This window comes from Phoca vitulina, unplaced genomic scaffold, assembly GCF_004348235.1.
Source record: "Phoca vitulina isolate PV1807 unplaced genomic scaffold, GSC_HSeal_1.0 scaffold76, whole genome shotgun sequence".
Classification (NCBI taxonomy): Eukaryota; Metazoa; Chordata; class Mammalia; order Carnivora; family Phocidae; genus Phoca; species Phoca vitulina.
This window is the reverse complement of record NW_022589779.1, coordinates 3,365,519-3,385,094: the sequence shown is the minus strand read 5'-3', so window position 1 is coordinate 3,385,094 and position 19,576 is coordinate 3,365,519. Positions and strand designations below refer to the sequence as shown.

The following is a 19,576-nucleotide window of genomic DNA, read 5'->3' as shown; positions in this document are numbered from 1 at the left end:
CACCTTAAAAACCAAAGAAAAAGACGAGTTTTGCAAGATGACCGGCTCCTTCTTCTACCAAGTGCGGCGCTCAGACCATCACTCCGCTCTTGCACGTGCCCGGAAACACACCGCCTCAGTGAGAGTATTCCTTGATGTGTCCTCATTCCCCAGTTCTGGGACATACATGCCTACGTTTTTAATCAAGAGGCTGGCAGTCATGTACGATCCATTTGGCAATGTTAGAAATGATTGTTGGAATTCAGTGGCTTCCTCCACCACGACCAAAAATGTTTTCCATTTAATTCACAATAATAGCATTTTGCATTTATGTTTTTGTCTCCTCAAAGCACTTTGCCACCATTAATGAACTAAATCAGCCCTTGCTATTTTATGGTCTGTCTCATTAAAATGAAGTCGATTTCCTCTGTGGCAGTCACTTATCTAATGTTGTTTTCTTCTAGCAAACACTGCACTTAACGAATGTAAATTCATTTTTAAATTGTGTGCTCATACAGAAAATTTTCCCGGAATATATTTTTAATGCTACATCCTTATATAATATTACAGGGAGCATTTTAAACTCTAAGACACATAAGCTTCTCAGTGTAGTCTTCTCTAAGTACTGGCAAATTATTTATGAAAACCCCCTCAAGTAACTGCCACTGATGGAAATTGCTCTGTGGGCCCTATTACTATTTAATTATTTGTATACTATTAAATGATTGGCTTACTGATAAAATAGGCTTACTCAATAAGCGCACAAGAAAAAGCTGCAGTTGGCAAAGAAACTCTGATTCCTAATTCTGTATGGTTTAACTCTGCTGTCTCTGCCATTGCTGGATCACGTGTATAAGGGCCTGATGGCTCATTCCTAGGAATTTGATCTCAAGTGGGAAGGAAGTGTCTTTCTGCAAAGCAGTGCATGCACACTTCCAAGTTTAGACAGAGATAGGATCCTAGAGAAGAGACACTAGGTTGAAAACTCTACAAACATTGGTCGGTTGCCTCCCAACTTCTACTTCCCACTCTTTTGGTAAGAGCCTTCAAATTCCTGTTTGAGGAACCACCAAATTCTTCTATTCTTAGCATTGTGCTTAGAATAGAGTTGAGCCTACCCCAACTCCCAAGATAGGACTCCTGGTCCTCCTGATTGGTTTAGGGATGTATACATGACCCAGGACTAAGCCAACATAGCCCATCACACTCTCTCCACCACAAGGATTAACAGAGTAAACATTTCACCACTGTTAGTTGAGTAAGAGTGAGGTGGGACTTTTCCTGAGAATTCTGATGTAGACTCTCTTTTCCCTTGGGGGGTAGAGTGTGATGATATGAGACTTGTAGCTAGTAGAGTCATTTACATCCTTACAAAAAGAGTCCAGGATGTCTTGGGGAGCCCACCATGTGGAATCTGAGGATAACTCCACAGAAAACAGAGTAGTGATACAGACAAACCTGGGACCTAGCTGGTATTGATGAACCTGTGCTACACAGGGAACAGGCTGAAGTGCTGTAACAAAAAGACTCCAAAAATACAGTGGCTCAAAAAGACAGAATTTTTGTTTGAAATTCTTTATCTTCCACATGGGCACATGTGGGTTAGTGGACAACACTGGTAGGTGGTTTGGCACGGTGGTTCATTTAGGAACCCAGGATCCTCCTATCTTGTGCCGGCCCCCTAGAGGATTGTTTTCACATTACAAGGTAAAAGCTGATTCACTGCCCTCCTATCATATCCATGTCTCAATTGCAAGAAAAAGAAAGAATGGAGGGCATGAAGTGTATATTAAGGCACTGTTTATCAGTTTTAGCTCTGCTGATATTTTGGGCCTGATAATTCTTTACTGGTGAGGGCTGTCCTATGCACTGTAAGATGTTTAACAAAATCCCTGGCCTCTGCCCACTCAATGCCCATTATCACCTCCCCTCCAAATTATGACAATCAAAGATGTCTCCAGACATTGCCAGATGTCTGAGAGATAAAACAGCCCCCAATTGAGGACCGCTGTTTCAGGTTATGGTGGGGAGTTCCCACTCCCCACTTCCATTCACTTCCAATGGCCAGAGGTTAGTCATCTGGCCATACTAAGTTGCAAGACAGACTGGGAGAAATATTTCCAGCTGGGCGAACTGGCGCCCAGGTAAAACTTCAGGAGTTCTATTGCTAAAAAGTAGGGGGAATTGGATTTCAGAGGACAATTAACAATCATTGCCACCCACCCCTACTTCTGGACTTTTCCATCACGTAAGTCAGTAAGTTACCTTTACAATCTACACCGTTTTGAAATGGGTCTTAAGTCACTTGAAATTCAGAACCCTAACTGATACAAGTATTACTTTCCTCGTCCAACACTAGAAGTTGAAATTTGGTGAGCATTATCCAAAGAAAAAAGGATAAAAGGAATAAAGCCCGTAGTTACTCAGAAGCTGGGTACTGGCTCAGAGGGATTGAACAAAACAGCTGAAATGAGGCTATTTCTTATCAAGAGAAGTCTCTAGCTGAAATGGAAAGGCCATGGTCACAAGGGCCCACGGCCACTGTGGTAGTTAGGAAAGAAGACAGTATAATTACACCAAATTGTCCAAAATGAAAACTGCAGGCATGTTGCATTATCCGGCTTTGAACTGCTGCTCTCTCGTTCTCATTGTAAATACAAAAAGCCTTCAGTGGCTCTTTGATATCTCACACAAAAGGATCATTGCTCACAGCCCAGCTGTTTTGCAATTATATTTCCATGAAGTTGGCATAATTTGACATTAGGAGTGCCTAAGGGAAGCAGGGGGTGACAATGTGCCAGGGTGTTAAAGTGGAGTATGGAATAGTAATGGAAGAAGCTCCCGTGTCACAAGTCTCCCCAAAGTTCATCTTGAAGCCAACAGCTCTGAATTCAAGACACATTTTCCCATAGGAATATGGTTTTTATGTCATTCGCTTACCACAAAAGTTCTCCAATACCAGAAAAGAAAGAGATATGTACTTTGCAAAACTACAAAAGAAAATGCTGCAGGGCAAAGAAAGGTCTGTCTGAAGGTTCTGACTGAGAAAATCATCAGTAAAATCTTCAGGGAAGAGGTGACTTTTAAACCAAACTTAAGATGGGAAAAGAAAGAAAGGGCATTTCAGGCTAAAGGACAGTCAGTCCAAAGACATGGCATTTTAAATTCTCTGTGAGGAATAGCGAGTATTGACCATGAGTAGAGCACAGAGTTGTGGAAAATGCTAAGTTAGGATGGGACTGTGAAGGTCATGATAGAGTTTGGATTTTTTTAGTTGGCAAGCCACTAAAGACTTTTAACATGGGAATGGTGTAATCAAATATAGTTTTAACAATTATAGGAATAGTGTAGAATTGAGGGCGAGATCACAAGAGAGATTGGACTTCTGATCTTGAGATGTGACAACAAGTTAGAAAGAGGGAAACAGCCAGAGAGACAATGTGAGGGTAAATTGACAGGATATGGTGGTTAACTATTCATAGGGAGTAGAGAAGAAGGAATCAGAGACAGCCCCAAATTTTCTAACTTTTTGGTCCAGGAGGCTGGAATCCCAGCATAAGAACAGGCTTAAAGAGGAGGTAATGAGCTCAGTAGGTATCTATCTGCAGGATAAGAGAAGCTCTAGATGGTTATGACCTTATAGTACAGCATATAGGCTGCACTTATAAAATTTTCTCATGGTAGAAAGGAGTTGAACAGAAAAATGAAGAAAGGAGGTATAGCTTTCACCTCTCTCCAGCAACCTATAGGTATTACCCCATCCCCAACGACAGCAACAAATCTCAAAGCTGAGGGCTTCCTTTTGCCTATTTCCTCATTTTAAGCAGCATATGGAAAGTAGATGCCCAAGTGTATCAACATTAACTGGCCTCAGTATCTAGAAAGAAAGCTCAATAAATCATAGTTTTGACTCACGCTATCCTAGAGCCTTAGTAAAAAGTTTCCACTTAGAGCTCTCGAGTTTAACTTTTCAGCTCTGTGTAATTTCATCTATTGACTTGAGGAGTAGGGGTAAACTGTACGGGATGCTGAAATTAGTTTCCCATCTCACACCTCAAGACTACCTCATATGGTGGTAATGAAAGAAACTCCCCCTGTCTCTTTCATCTCATACATGATTAAATTCTTCATGAATGAACCAGTTGCTTAGAGTAAGTATGCTTCTTTCCAGAAATAAATCTGGCACTCAGGGCAGCCCGGCTTCCTTCTGCAGCAAGTAGTGCAATGGTGGGCACCGAGTAAGCAAAACTGGGCAAGAGTCTGATACCTAGATGCTGACTTAGATGTCAGCCCTTTCACAAAACTATAATAATAGTTAAGAATTAATAATAATAGGTGCTGGACACATATTTGAAGCATTTTCCACATAGTAACTCAATTTAATCTTCAGAACTCTACGAACTAGGTATCATCATTCTCACCACTTTATGTGGAAGGAAGTAGGACACAAAGAGGTTCAATAACTTGTCCAAGACCACACAGCTAGTAGCAGAGCCAAGATTCCAGTTTGTCTGGCTTCAGAGGTTGTACCTGTAACACTACCCTAAATTGTTTCTCTAACTCATCACAAAGAGCAACAGGTTGTGAGTTGGAAGACCCTGGTTTGAGTTCTTGGGGGAAAAAAAATCAGCCTTTGGGAGCCCTAGTCTCTTCATTGGGTTGGTTGTAAGGGGTAAAGAAGATGATATGATTTCAAAGATATATATAATCTTAAAGTGCTTTACAAATATGAGGGAACATTATTATATTAAACTTTGCAAAGGATCTTACTTTAAAAAATAATTCAAAGCTAACATTTCATTCATTTTCACTAATTTTATCACGGATCCTAAAACATCTGTACCTAACTATTATCTTCTGATTATATGCTCTAAGTTAACCTTTTTTTAATTAAAAAGACTTAAACTTTTTGAAGGTTTTTGCTTTGAAGAACAAAGTAATCACTTTTAGAAGTTTGAAAAAAAACATGAATTTTTCCCAAAAGATCACTTCCCAGACCTATTTAAATTTGAGTCTCATCCTCAAACCTTCCTAGATAAACAACAGAATCTTCTCTTCAACTTGTTATATTAGTTTTCTATCACTGCCATAATAAACTACAACAAACTTCATTTAAAAAAACAACATATGGTTATTATTTTATAATTCTGTAAATTATAGGTCTGACACAGGTCTCACTGGGCTAACAGCAAGGTGTCAGTAGGGTTGCATTCCTTTTTGGAGGCTCCAGGTAAGAATCCATTTCCTTGCCTTTTCCATCTTCTAGAGGCCACCTGCATCCCATGGCTTGTGTCCCCTCCTCTATCTGCAAAGCCAGCAATGTAGTGCACCTCTGACCCTTCTTCTGTTGTCTTTTTGACCACAGCCAGGAAAGGTTCTCTGTTTCTAAGGACTCATGTGATTAGATTGGGCCCTCTTGGATAATCTTCTCATCTCAAGATCCTTAACCTTAATCACATTTGTAAAGTCTGTTATGCCATATAAGGTAAATGTTCCCTGGTTCCAAGGATCGGGATGTGGGCATCTTTTGAAGGAACTATTATTCAGCCTATCATAATGGTGAACTTTAGGAATAAAAAAGCCCCCAGTTTTGTATATTAAAAAGGCTTGTCAACATATAAAAGTTTGAAAGTGATTTCATTACAGTGTCCTGAAAAACCTCTAAGTCATAACAGCTAACATGATAGAAAAGAGATAAAGTTCAGTTAAGCTGATTTCAGATGAAAAGAAAACCTGACAAGCAGTGAATGAAGGGTAGCAATGCCACATGGATAACAAAACCAAATGAAGAGACCTCAAAATCATCCAAAACGAGGTGATAAATTGCACTCATTGTACCTGCAGTTTATTATTGGGAATGAAGAACCTTCCTTCTGATCCCAGTCCATCCTTTTCTAGAACTGCAAGCTTACAGTCACATACTATTAGAGACTAAACAGACATCAGAAAAGAGACTTTCCTTTCTACCAAAGTTAGAAAAGAAAAAAGGCCCTACTCTTTTTTGAAGATAAATTAAAGAAGCAAAGTGTCCCAAGTCCTGCCCACGTTTCAATGGCAATAGGGATGATCTAAATGGTGTTGAAAGAAGGTTTTCAGTATTTAGATGATGAGGAGTTCCATGAGTGCTTGTTTTGGGGGACAGAATGAAGTGATGCAGCCATAGAGATATGAAGTCCCTGAGGACAGCAGCCAGTTTTGTAGCTGGCATATGTTTCCATGCCATTTACATGTTGACAAAAACTTAATGGATATTTGGATGCCACACGTGATGTCCAGCAGTTGTACTCAGGAAAAGCAATAGCAGTATTAGTGAATCTCATTACAGCCTATTTTATCATTTCCATAAAATTATGTCCTATTGTGTAATGACCAGAACTTCTAAGCCACCAAGAAACTCTGAAAAGACAAGGATTTGCTTTGTGGAACAGCCCCTAAAACAGAACAAATTTAATTATAAAGAGTCCTACATTGCAGGAGAGGTGATCCTTATTGTAAAAAATACGTGCATCCTTAAAGCATGGGTGTGACTCATAGTTAGGTGACTCATAGTCTTCCATTTAAAAGACTGACTCAGCCATAGTTAGAGAGAGAGGAGCAAGGTCTGGATTCCAGAAGAAGTTACTAATGAGCTAATCAAGAGATTAGGGCCATCTCCAGAGGGACCAGAATTCAGGAAAAGACTTTGCACAATGAAAGAACCAGAGGACACAGTTAAGCCAATCAAGGTTGAATGACAATGGAGAAGATGGAGAGCAATCCAAGACTTCAGATGGCTGAGCCAAGAAGACCCTCAAATGTGTCTACCTTGAATACATAACCTATCAGGCTTAGACAGTCAAAACTTATCCAGGCACAAAAGGTGATAAAGAATAAGATCTCTAACAACCTATGGAATGTGAGAAAATATTTGCAAACTATATTAGATAAGGGCTAATATCCAAAATATTTAAGGAACTCATACATCTTAATAGCAAAATAATTATCTGATTAAAAATGGACAGAGGATAAATAAACATTTTTCAAGAGAAGACATACAAATGGCCAACAGGTACCTGAAAAGATGCTCAACTTTACTAATCATCAGGGAGATGCAAGTCAAAGCCATAATGAGATATCACCTCACACCTCTTAGAATGGCTATTATCAAAAAGACAAATGATAACAAGCGCTTGCTAGGATGTGGAGAAAAGAGAACCCTCATGCACCATTGGTGGGAATGAAAACTGGTGCAGCCACTATGGAAAACAGCATGAAGGTTCCTTAAAAAATCAAAAATAGAACTACCCTATGATCCAGCAATCCCATTTCTGGGCATACACCTAAGGGAAATGAAATCACTATCTCGAAGAGAGATCTGCATCCCTATATTCATTGCAACATTATTCACAATAGCCAAGATGTGGACACAACCTAGGTGTCTACTGATGGATGAGTGGATAAAGAAGATGTGATATGAATATATATAATATATACAATAAATTTATATAGAAATAAAATAATCTAAATATTACTATTATTCATAGTATTCTAAAACAAAAATGTAATATATATAAATTTAAAATATTATTCAGCCATAAAAAAAGAAGGAAATCCTGCCATTTGCACCAACATGGATGGAGCTTAAGGGCATTATGCTAAGTGAAGTAAGTCAGACAGAGACAGACAAATTCTGCATTACCTCACTTATATGTGGACTCTATTTTTTTTTTTTATTCCAAACTCATAGGGGCGCCACCTAGGTTGCTCAGTTGGTTAAGCATCTGCCTTTGGTTGAGGTCATGATCCAGGGGTCCTGGGATGGACCCCGCATCGGGCTCTCTGCTCAGAAGGGAGTCTGCCTCTCCCTCTCCCTCTGTGCTCTCTCTCACTCTCTCTCAAGTAAGTAAAATAAATATTTAAAAAATAAAAATAAAAAATAAATTCCAAACTCATAGAAAACAGAGAATAGGATGGTGCCAAGCAAGGGGGTGAGGGAAAAGAGGACATGTTGATCAAAGGATACAAACTTATAAGATGACTAAGTTCTGGAGATCTAGTACATAGTATGGTAACTACAGTTGGCAATGCTGTATTGTTTAACTGAAAGTTGCTAAAGAGTAGAGCATAAATGATCTCAACACACACAAAAAAATACTGCAATAATGTGAGATGACAGATGTGTTAACTAAACTTCCTGTGGTGATCACTACACAGTCCGTATGTATATGAAATCATCACGCTGCACACCTAAACTTAAACAGCGTTATGTGTCAATTTTATCTCAGTAAAGTTGAGACATTATAGAATATCTTGGAATCACTGTCAGAATTGGCAGATTCTGCTTACGAAAGTGACAGGTCAGCAGTGACCTCTCTGACTTCACCAGCTACCTCTCTCCCCCTTGCTTTCTTCTTGTTCCACAAACATGCCAAAGGCTGTGCACCTTAGGGCCTTTGTGTGTCCTGTTCCTTCTGGTTGATATAAGCTTCCACCACATCTTAAAATGACTGGCTCCTTCCTGTCATTTGGTTCTTAGCTCAAACCTGGCCTCCTCAATGAGGACTTTGCGGAGCTCCCTTTCTAAATTACCCTGTTCTCCCCAAGGCATTAATCACATCACATCAGAACTTATATCTGAATCTGAAATTATCTTGTTGGGTTTTTAATTTGCTTACTCAAATGGCAGGTGCACAGGAATTTTCTTGTCATTTACTGTGTTAAATGAATAAACATGTAGTCATCGCGCATCTCTTGAGAAAAGCTATACCTTAGTTAGGCTGATAAAGTTTCACCACATGAACATAGGAGGCATAAACATTGGTTTATGGGTATTTAGTATTTGGGTATTCAGTCAGTGCCAAAAAGCAACTGGAAACTTGCCCATCTTTGTAAATATACAAGGGGTTTGGACAGAGGAGCCAGGGAACGTCTTAAGCAAACAAGATCTCTGACCCAAGAATCAGTATTAGTTGTGAAGAGCAAGATGGTTTATGGGTGAAAAAAGCCATTTTCCCTCTTCATTTGCAATTATTTACAGTGATTTAATTGACCAACTATTTAGTTAAGGGAGCTGGTTCCTCATCTCTAGGTCTGGTTGAAAATCTTATGTTGAAAATCTTCATTACAAACCCCTTGAGCGGATGGAGCATTAAAAACAAAAACGAAAACCCCAAGCTACACATATCCAAGTAACGTGGGCTTTGGGACAATGGAAGACGACTGCACTAAGAGTAAGGAGATCCACATTACGAGACCCTAAGTAAATTCCACTTATTCAACAAAAATTGAATAGCGCCAGGCATTTAGTAAATTCAATTAGCGAACACTGCAGGCAAAGTTTCTGTCCTACAGGACTTATGTTCTACTGGCGGATAGGAAGAGGAAGATACAAACAACCTGTTCCGGCCCCACTGGCTGCTCTAGAAAAGGCATCCTCGCGTTGTTCCCGCGTCCGGCTGCTGCCTCGCGCGGCCACCGCGGCAGCCACGGGCTCCGGGAGCATGCGCACCAGCGCGTCCAACTCTCGCGTTGTTTGTAGGGCGCTGCGCGGGATCGCCCGCCTCTCAGTGCCGGACACCTGCTGCGGGATCACCACCTCTACGGAAAGGAGGCGGGGAATGAAAGAGACGCAGCTGCTCATGGGAAAGCTGCGAAGGAGGGAAATGGGAGCCAGCAATGAGGTACATGGGGAAGAGGAAGAGGAAGACGATGGTGAAGAAGAGAGTAGAGATAGGAAGATGAGGCTGAGGCGGCTGCAGGCAAACAGGCAGCTGAAGATGAGGAGAGGGTGATGGTGACGCCAAGAAGCAGAAGACCAGTGAGGATGACTAGACAACAAAAAAGGAAAAGCTAAACTTAAAAAAAAAGGCGGCCATGACCAGTTTACCCTCTACGTCCAGTCTCCGAATCTACACGGGGTCACCAAGGAGAGAGGCCCACCCGCTGGCAGCGCCCCCACAGTGACACGTGCTCCCTCCCACACAACCCAAACCACAACGTGGATTTGCAGCAGGGGGGAAAAGAGAACCAACATATCCAAGGCCCTGCTTTTCTCTTAAAAATACTTAGAACGGAAAATGTGTGTGTAATCTTTATTTACACCGTATGTTCTGTACATATTGTTGGGGTCAGCCATTTTTAATTTTGGATAAACAAGCCAGCCTTCGGGGCATTCTCTGTCCTACTTCTGACTCTACTTGTAGTGTGACCACGTTCGTTACAATCTCAAAGAAAAAATTGTAAAAAAAAAAAAAACCCACACACACACAAACAAAACAATCTTACTCCGAGAATTCCAGTAACATTTTTTGTGTATGCACTTAGCTGTACTATGAACAGCTGGTCTGTATGAGATGGTTAAAGAGGCCAAAGATAAAAGGTTTCTTCTTTTTTTGTTTGTCTGTCTATGAAGTTGCTGCCAGTTTTGGCATGTTTGATGTATGTGTAAACAATGATGTCCAATAATAAACCGGAATTTTATTGTGCTGAAAAAACTACAGACCAGAAAAGGTTGTTATCTAAAAATATGTGGGTTTTAAACTAGATTATCTGTAAAGTTTCTCCAAGCTTTACACATACTAAAAGGGAGGAAAGAAATTTTAGAAGGCTTAGCACTGATTATTTTAGGGGAGTAAAATCATGGATGATTTTTAATTTTTTTCTTTATGTTTATCATTGTTTTCTGACCTTTTTCTATAAAGAATATGCATTACATGTGAACTGGACAAATATTTAAGAAAACAGTAGAGAGATTTTATTGTCAAACCTGGGTGTTGGTTCTTAGTAACCTGAAGGTATGTCATTCATCCATTAGTAGTGAGAACTGTAAATGGGACTTGTCTTACTCCTCCATTGATTTGCTTATCACTTTACCTTTACTTAATGAGGCTTTGGGGAAACTGCTAAGGGAATCCTGCTCCTTTTCTCATTACCTCTATGTGTACTGACTTACTCTCTACCTAGGGATGATCCGGCACGTCCTGCAGAGCTCCCTTTCTAAATCTCCCTCTCTTGATCTCTCTCTCTCTCTCTCTCTCTCTCTCGCCCTCTCCAACCACAACCCACCCCACCATTGCATGCGCAACACACACACATACACACACACACATGCGCGCGCACATGGCCTCTTCTCTCCCTTTAACCTTCAAATCTCAGTTTAAATATTGTTACCTCCACAGAGAGGCCTTACCGAGCAATCTAAGTATAAGAATTCCACTGCTACCTTAGGCTCACCATACCATCCCTGCTATTCTCAATCCTATCTCTATTCTTGCTCTGTTCTTCTAGAGCACTCTTGTCAACTTGTAATTTCATATGTATTTCATTTCTTTACAAGCCTACTGTCTCCTCCCCCCAACAAGTCTGAAGTTCCCTCATGAAAACAGCAATGATCGGTTTTATTCACTGCTGTATCACTAGGGCCTAACTAATATTGATTGAGTAAATGAATAAATGAATGCATGTAATGGCTTCTTTGTCCTTTCTCTGTCAGGAGTTTTATTCCCATGCAGTGGTAAGCTGCAACCAGTACTTTGCCAGCTCAGAAGAGCCAATTGTTAATATTTCAGGGATTTGGTAAGCTAGTTGTTAAACTACTCAGTAGCTTGAAATTAGCCATGCTGAGAGTATTTCTACCATGGACACTGGCAAATGTTACATGTCAAGACTTTTTTTTTCCCCCAAATTGCTGGTTCATTAGCACACAATAGCTCTCATCCCCTAAATCCAGCTATAAATATTGAGATACCATGGCAAAAAACCTGGCCCATAGGTTACTTAAAATCTTTCAGTAAAGAAGGCTTACATTTTTTTAAAAATATTAAATATATGCTATAAAATGATTTCTCTGTTGGGAATACTCGAGTTTTTTAATAAGCTAAATTATAATCTAAAATATGTATCTTTGATCTCCTGAAGTTTTTGTTTCTGTTTTTCAGATCCTTATGTGAAGATCCATCTGATGCAGAATGGCAAGAGGCTGAAGAAGAAAAAGACAACAATTAAAAAGAACACACTTAACCCCTACTATAATGAGTCCTTCAGCTTTGAAGTACCCTTTGAGCAAATCCAGGTAATGCCAAATATAAGTTGGTCTTCCCATTCAATTTTATTTCTTCAGACCAGATAAATGAAAGACATAGACCTTGTAAATTATCAGTGCACATGCCTTCATTAGAGTTGCCATTCTTATTCCCATGCACACTTGATATTCAAGCTACATCAAGAAGGAAATGATGAAATTTACAGCACAAGATGTGCTGACTCATCAGTCAAAAACAGCGGACATTCTGTAGAGCAGAAATAAAGTAGGAAGAAGAAAATCAACAGAACGACTCTGCTAACTCAAAAAGTACCATAAAGATTAAAAGGCCAAGAGAAAATGAATTTTCACTGTTCATTCCCAGCCCACAATGTGGAGTTCTCCTTATCACAGCCTTATGCCAAAAAAAAAAGAGAGAGATAAAAGAAATATTTTGGTTGATGCTAAATATGCAGCATCTTTAATCTTTCATTATTAAAAGGTGATTAACAATAGAAAAATCAGAGTAAATCGTATTTTAATTGTTTAAATTTAGCTTCCTGTTTCTGAGTTGGAATGGATGGATATTTTTGCAAAGATGAAACCTTAATTTGCTAGATAATAATTGTTATGATAGGGAGTATTCTATGAAACGAATCTGTGGATAACATTGTCAAAACAGGATGCTACATGTAGCCACAATAATGGTATATGATCTTAGGATTTAGCAATTTTTAAATAATTTTAGGTTCTCTTACCTTCTATCCATAATGAGAGACTATTGGAACTCAAAGTTCACATCCAATAACTATCGGCTATTTCTTACTAATCTTTAATGGATATTGGATATTAGAGAGTCAGATGCCTTAAAGCAACACTACTTTTACATTTTATTAAATAATTGATATGGGTCTATCTTCTCAGTCCTATAAAAGTTTACCCACAACATGAAGGAGAAGTGAAGGGTAGGCATCAAAACTACACCATGGAAATTTCTAAAGGTCCAGAATATAAAACATCAGGAAATATTCTTTATTTTTACTTTAATCTAGAATCTAATTTAGAGTACAGTATCTTAAGAACAAATCATACCTTTATCCCATGAAGAAAGCTAATATAATAGCTACATTTATTGTATATTTATTATGAGCTTAGGCCCAATTTAAGCACTTTACATACATAATCTCACTGAGTCTTTACAATAACCTTATGAGAGAGTTTATTATCCCAATTTTATATATAAGGAAACCGAGGCTTAGAATCTCCTCACATATAAAATAGGAATAATAGAATCCACATCAAAGAGACTATGCATATAAAAGTCCTTGGAACGGTGAACACTCAGTAAATGGTTCCCATCACCATTATTACTCACACTGTTAATTTTGTCTCTTTTTCAAATTAACATTTTATTAGAAAATAGATCTAACAATAAAATTAAAACAATATATGAAACAGTGCTGTCTACTAGAACTCTCTGTGAGGATGGAAATGTTTTATCATCTGTGTGGTCCAATACAGTAGTCACCAGCCGCAAGTAGGTAATGAGCACCTCAGTCACTAGTGTGATCAAGGAACTTTATTAATTTTAATTTACTTCAATTTATATAGCTACATGTGGCCAGGAGCTACTTACTGTATTGTATAGGGCAGTTCTTTAAAAATCACCAGCAATCCACCATCTTCACATCACTTCATGGGATTTATATAACCTTTCTCGTGCACATTTTCACATGGTAGTAAATTGCACATATTTACTTTCAACAGTTGTTATATAAGTAAATGACATTGCAGAGGACACTGATCCCCTGTCCCCAGTCATCTGTTTACTAGCCTGAACCAGTGGGGTCACTGCTTTGGACCCACTGGCAACCCCCGAAGATATCCAATTTTCTCCAATTTATTTTGCAATATTTGTTCAGTGAACTCTTTTTTGAGTTCTAAGAACTTACTCCTATGGAAACTTAACACCTCCTGGAGTTTTGTTTTTTAATACTGCAAAACAATACAAGGCGGGGTATTGTGATGAAAAATCCTATTGTAAATTTTCTTTGAGCTACAATTCTACACCTATAAAAAAAAAGGAAATGTTCTTTTACAACTATAAATTGCAGCAAATGTAAATATATTAAAAATGAAGAGGGATGCCTGGGTGGCTCGGTTGCTTAAGCCTCTGACTTGAGCTCAGGTCATGATCTCTGGGCTCCTGGGATCAAGTCCCGCATCAGGCTCCCTGCTCAGCAGGGAGTCGGCTTGCTTCTTCCTCTGCCTCTGCCTACCTCCCCTGCCTACCCCACCTGCCACTCGTGGCCATGCACGCCCTCTCTCTCTCAAATAAATAAAATCTTAAAAATAAATGAAGCACATTAAAAACAAGACCTATGCTGGGTTTCTGGGGCAGCGTTTTAGAGTATTCTGTCAGGACAGAGAGAACTTGAGCCCATCATAGATTACGTTAGGTATGGCAATAATGAGCCCATCTTTGACTGCATCCCTCCTCTTTCTCAGCTGCTTGTCAGTTTGTCCTTTTCTTTTTTCTTCCTCTCTTTTCTTTTTAGTTTTCCCCAGGAGACTGCTTTCCTAGTTTTCCTAGAGAAACAATTGAGCATTTTACATACTAAAATAGGGGTCTGGGTTTCCTTTATTCTGAGGTTATAAGATTATCTGCTTTCTGTCTGTCTCTATCCCTGTGAAAAAGATTATGAGCAAAATATGCTGATTTCCAAAAGTACATGTAAATGTTATAACCTCCAAATGTATAAATAAACTACATATGCAGCTGCAAAAATTAATCCAAGGCCTTTAGAAGGATATTGTCTTGAGTACTATTAATCAGTCCATTCCTAGATGAAATAATCAAAACCCACTCCACCCATTCACTCCAACCTCCAAAAACCCCATTTTACCTTTGTGCATAATGTCCCTAATTAACTCCTACCCCCCATTCCCTGCAATATGATTTCATCCTGATGAATTTGCTCAGGAAAAGTTCTGAGAATTTTTCTGAGAACCAAAGTGATTCTGTTCTCTGTTCCAAATACCATCCAGTGGATAGATGATGCCCTTGATAATGGAATCAATCCAAGGCTGCACAAAGGAAGATGGTTTGTTTCCTTTATTGCCAATGTGTTGCATTTTACATTCTAAATTCCACTTTCAAGAGCGGTCATTTTCTCTGCTGTGAAGCTGTCCATGGGTGCCATCTCTTAGCACACTGGTACAATAATGCAGTCCTCAGAGTACAAAGTCCATAAAAGGGCCAGAACTCAGCAGGAGCTTCATTTGGCCCTGGCTTCCATCATTACATTTTCTGTTCCTTTTAACTCTGGCCACCAAATGTTATGCGTTATATTTTATTCTAAAACTCTTCCTTTATCTCTGCACTCAGTTTCTAGATTAGAGCCATCACATATTTTGACTAAGCAAATCCATTACTTAGGAAGCAGAACTAAAATGTGCTTTCAAAAAGTGTGTCTTTCATATCATAATAGCATGGGTTTGCTTTCGCTGATTCAGACAGTTCTAAAAAGTAAGTTATTAAATAAACTCTCACAATGTAATGGAATAACTGAAGTAAATCTTGTGTGGCCTAAAAAGTTATTTCCATTTGAGATCAGCGCTGGATATGCAACAGTTACTCAGCAAATGTTTATTGGGAAAATATATAAATGGGGAAATTATCTTTAGTTATTACTTTTTAAAGATTTTCACTCTATTGTCACATTTAATACTCACAATAATGTGATTATTGTACCCGAATACCAATGCCAGAAATCTTGCTGATGAGACAGTTGAAACAAATGGACTTAGAGGTGGACACAGTTGACAAAGACAGAAGGCATGGTGGAGTATAGCACGGACTGTGAAAACCAACCCACTCATTCCTTACATGACCCCAGGCCGGAGACTTCATGGCATCTTCTTTGTGAAATGGCAGTATTTTTAATAGGATCTATTGTGAGAAGTAACTGAGTAGTTCATGTAAAAGAATTGTGCTAAATACCCGAAAAAATTTAATGTGTATTCAGTATTTTGAAGAAGCTGAAGACGGTGATGACGGTGACGTCGTAATGGCGAAAGGGGGATTGGACTCAGGTTTTCACGTTCAAGTCATTTTCAGTCTTGGCCCGGTGTTTTGAGACTGGTTCTTATTTCCAGTTGCTTAGATCTCAAGGCAGCTTTGTAAGAGGGTGGGGTGATTAATGTTTCTTTTGTGTTCTCTTTCAGAAAGTGCAAGTGGTGGTAACTGTTTTGGACTATGACAAGATTGGCAAGAACGATGCCATCGGCAAAGTCTTTGTGGGCTACAACAGCACCGGGGCGGAGCTGCGACACTGGTCAGACATGCTGGCCAACCCCAGGCGACCCATCGCCCAGTGGCACACCCTCCAGGTAGAGGAGGAAGTTGATGCTATGCTGGCAGTCAAGAAGTAAAGGAAAGAAGCCTTTCTGCGTTTGCCCACATAGTGCTCTTTAGCCAGTATCTGTAAATACCTCAGTAATATGGGTCCTTTCATCTATCCAGCCATGCATTCCTAACACAATTCAGTGGTACTCCAAATCCTGTTTTAATTTGCACAGATTTAAACGTAGAGAGCCCCTAAGTCCTCCATCATGCCACTGCCCTCCAAATCTACTCTTCTTTTAAGCAATATGATGTGTAGATAGAGCATGACTGAAATTATTTATTGTATCACACTGTTGTATATACCAGTATGCTAAAGATTTATTTCTAGTTTGTGTATTTGTATGTTGTAAGCGTTTCCTAATCTGTGTATATCTAGATGTTTTTAATAAGATGTTCTATTTTAAATTATGTAAATTGACTGAGATATAGGAGAGCTGATAATATATTATACGGTAAATATAGTATTATCTGCATTCCAGCAAAAATACCAACTCGTAAGGCACTAGCACAGTCTAGCTGACGTCTTAAAGGACAACTTAAACCTGAGCTTTCTATCGACCATGTGAGAACCAAGATACACTGACACCACATATTTGGTGGGTGAATCCAATTTTGTAGAATTTCTTCACAGGCAAATTAGCATGATCTGAGCAGCATCCAGACTGACCTCCAGGAAGCGTAGCCACAAACCAGAACAGCGTCTGTCTGTACATATCTACAAAGCTAAAACCAGGGCTTCACTCTTACATTTGAGGAAGCAACTGAACAGGAGTCAGTGATTTCATATAACTGCATATAGAGTAACAACATGATGGTGTTCCGTGTGTGGGTGGGTGGGTGGGTGGGTGGGTGGGTTTGGGTGTGTGTATGGGTGCATTTGTTTGGGGATGGGGTGGGTGGGAAGAAGCTGAGGGCAGAAGTCAGCATTTCTGAAATATTGCCTGACTATTTAAAAAGAAAAAAAAAGTAGCTCTCCGTTATCACCTTTATACAAATGTGCATCCTGTGAATTTTGCTCCAGATTTCATACCTATAATAATTCCAAAAGGTTTGCACATTAGACTTTGTAACAAAATATTTTATTATACAAAACCATATTAGAAGGAATGCAGAATATTTTTAACACAGCAATCTGTGCTTATTACACAAAATTACTTTGTGGTAAACAGACAGTATTGTAATCCCATCAAAAGATGAAAAAATAAACAATTAGCCATAGTTCTGAATGCACTTCAATTAAGCCAAAACAGACAGCTAGTGATCTTTTTATATGCTCTTTTTACTTAAATAAGTTTTAATTTGTCCTTTAAAAAAAAAAAAGGTGAAACAATACAAAGAACAAGTTCTAGCAAACTGAAGCAACCTCTTATGTATACTAGATGCTCGATTTAGGAGGAGTTTTTAAATGTTCTCAATGTCATTATGTAGTAAATGGCACTATTATGAAGCTACTAGTCATTCCCTAAGAGTCTTCAAGGACTGCTCTGTGTAACACTGTGACTGCCGTGTGTGCTTAGACACGTAGTTTCCTCAGTGGATAGCACTCAATTTATTCCGTAGTGATGTTGTAACAATACTGCCATTCCCTTCTACTGCACTGCCCAAGGTGTGTGTAGCACAAACAGTTCTCATTACTAAGGACCAATTCAGAACTGAAAAGCTATGCATAGGACAAGAAAGATACATAGAATGGGGTGGAACACACAGCATTTTGTCAAGCACTGTGCAATATTCCATATTTTTTCCCCACTCTGGTAGACGACCACTTTGTGGAAGGGCAGCCTATTAGCTCACGCTGCATCCATGCGCTTCTGTGACCCATTTCAACTCCTAGGCCACAGACAGCAGTGATGCCCTGAGGTGAAAGTTTATCTTCGCGAATACCAAAACAAGATGGAGGAAAACCAAGCATTAGTCTCATGTTCAGATTCTAGGATATCATGCCACGTTTTTTAAAAACTACAGAGAATTCAAAAAGGGCTGATGTGAGGCTTCACACACGAGGTTGGCTGTTTCCTGATAAAACTAGAATTCCTGTCATTCTTCTTTTCTCATCAAAGAAGAGGCAAGCTCTTGGCCTTTCAGCCCAGTCAGGGCAAACTCATCAGGACTGGGACAGACACAAAGGACAAGGGAGTATAAACTCTCTTCTGTGGATGGCCCGTACTTTTTAAAAACATAGATAACAGAAGATGCACAAGTCATGATGTGAGATTGAATATCAGTTTGAACAGAGTCAAATGAGAGTCTTTCCAATTTAAAAGACCAAACCCTACCAAAGAGAGGGAGTCGACTGACTTTTAAAAATTCCTTCAACATCAGAAACTGACATTTAATTTCACTGTATTCAGCTTTAAGTTGTTCACACTGAAACAACACTTTCAGGCAAGCAGGTTCGAGCTGCCGAATACACATTATTTCTCGCATTAAAGTACTACTAATGCATTCTCTTGCAACACTGCCAGACATGGGACTGTCACCATAGAATTAGTTGGGACTATGCCATGTTTCACCAGTCAGTGACCGAACCTGCTTTAAAGACCAAGATTCATCCTTAGATAGGCCACATGTACCTTTCTGACAAAGCTGTGTAAAGTATTAGAAGCTGATGCTCTAGAAAGATCCTAGTTGCCTTTGTGTATATTTACTGCCTGCTTGAGTGTTTCTATGTGTGGGTTTTCTCTGTACCTTGTAGAAATGTTGGGGTGTTCTCTTCTGCCATATGGCTCGTGGCCCGCGAGCCAACTACTTTAGCTGTATTTACCTTCGTTTTTGATGAGGTGGTTTAAATTTTGTTTTACTTTGTGTAGTGACCCCACAGTAGTTTTCTGATTGTTGTTAAAAATGACTTAACATATTCCATGGATATTCAATAAAAATGTTTTATTTCCTGTTGATGCTGCCGCCTTTCAAGTCTTTCCCTTCCTGGACTGCTGGGTCAGAGGCCTGTGGACTTCGGGGGCTACGGGAAGCAGTGGCCACTGAACAAAAGCCTGCGCTGACTGCCGGGCCCTGAGTCGTGCCTGTGCATACAGAACGGTGACTGATGCGGAAGCAACGCCCAGAGAGCACGGGCCACCCTGCCCTGCGCTCCCCGGTCTCCAGGAGTTTCTCGCTTCCTGTCTATCCGCAGTTCAGCCGGTACACATGCAGGCTTTCTGCTCTGCCCACAAGGTGTCCTCCAGGGTTTT

General features: G+C 39.5%; 1 protein-coding gene across 2 annotated transcripts in view; it reads left to right on the top strand.

The window, feature by feature from the left end:
* Positions 1 to 19,282, top strand: part of SYT1 (synaptotagmin 1) — a 520,416-nt gene extending 501,134 nt beyond the window's left edge. For both annotated transcript variants that reach the window (XM_032393709.1, XM_032393708.1), the window contains exons 10-11: positions 11,895 to 12,028; positions 16,205 to 19,282. In XM_032393709.1, coding sequence (XP_032249600.1) covers positions 11,895 to 12,028; positions 16,205 to 16,411 — 341 coding nt within the window. In that variant the 3' untranslated portion in view covers positions 16,412 to 19,282. The remainder of the gene's footprint in view (positions 1 to 11,894; positions 12,029 to 16,204) is intronic.
* The last annotated feature ends 294 nt before the right edge of the window (positions 19,283 to 19,576 follow it).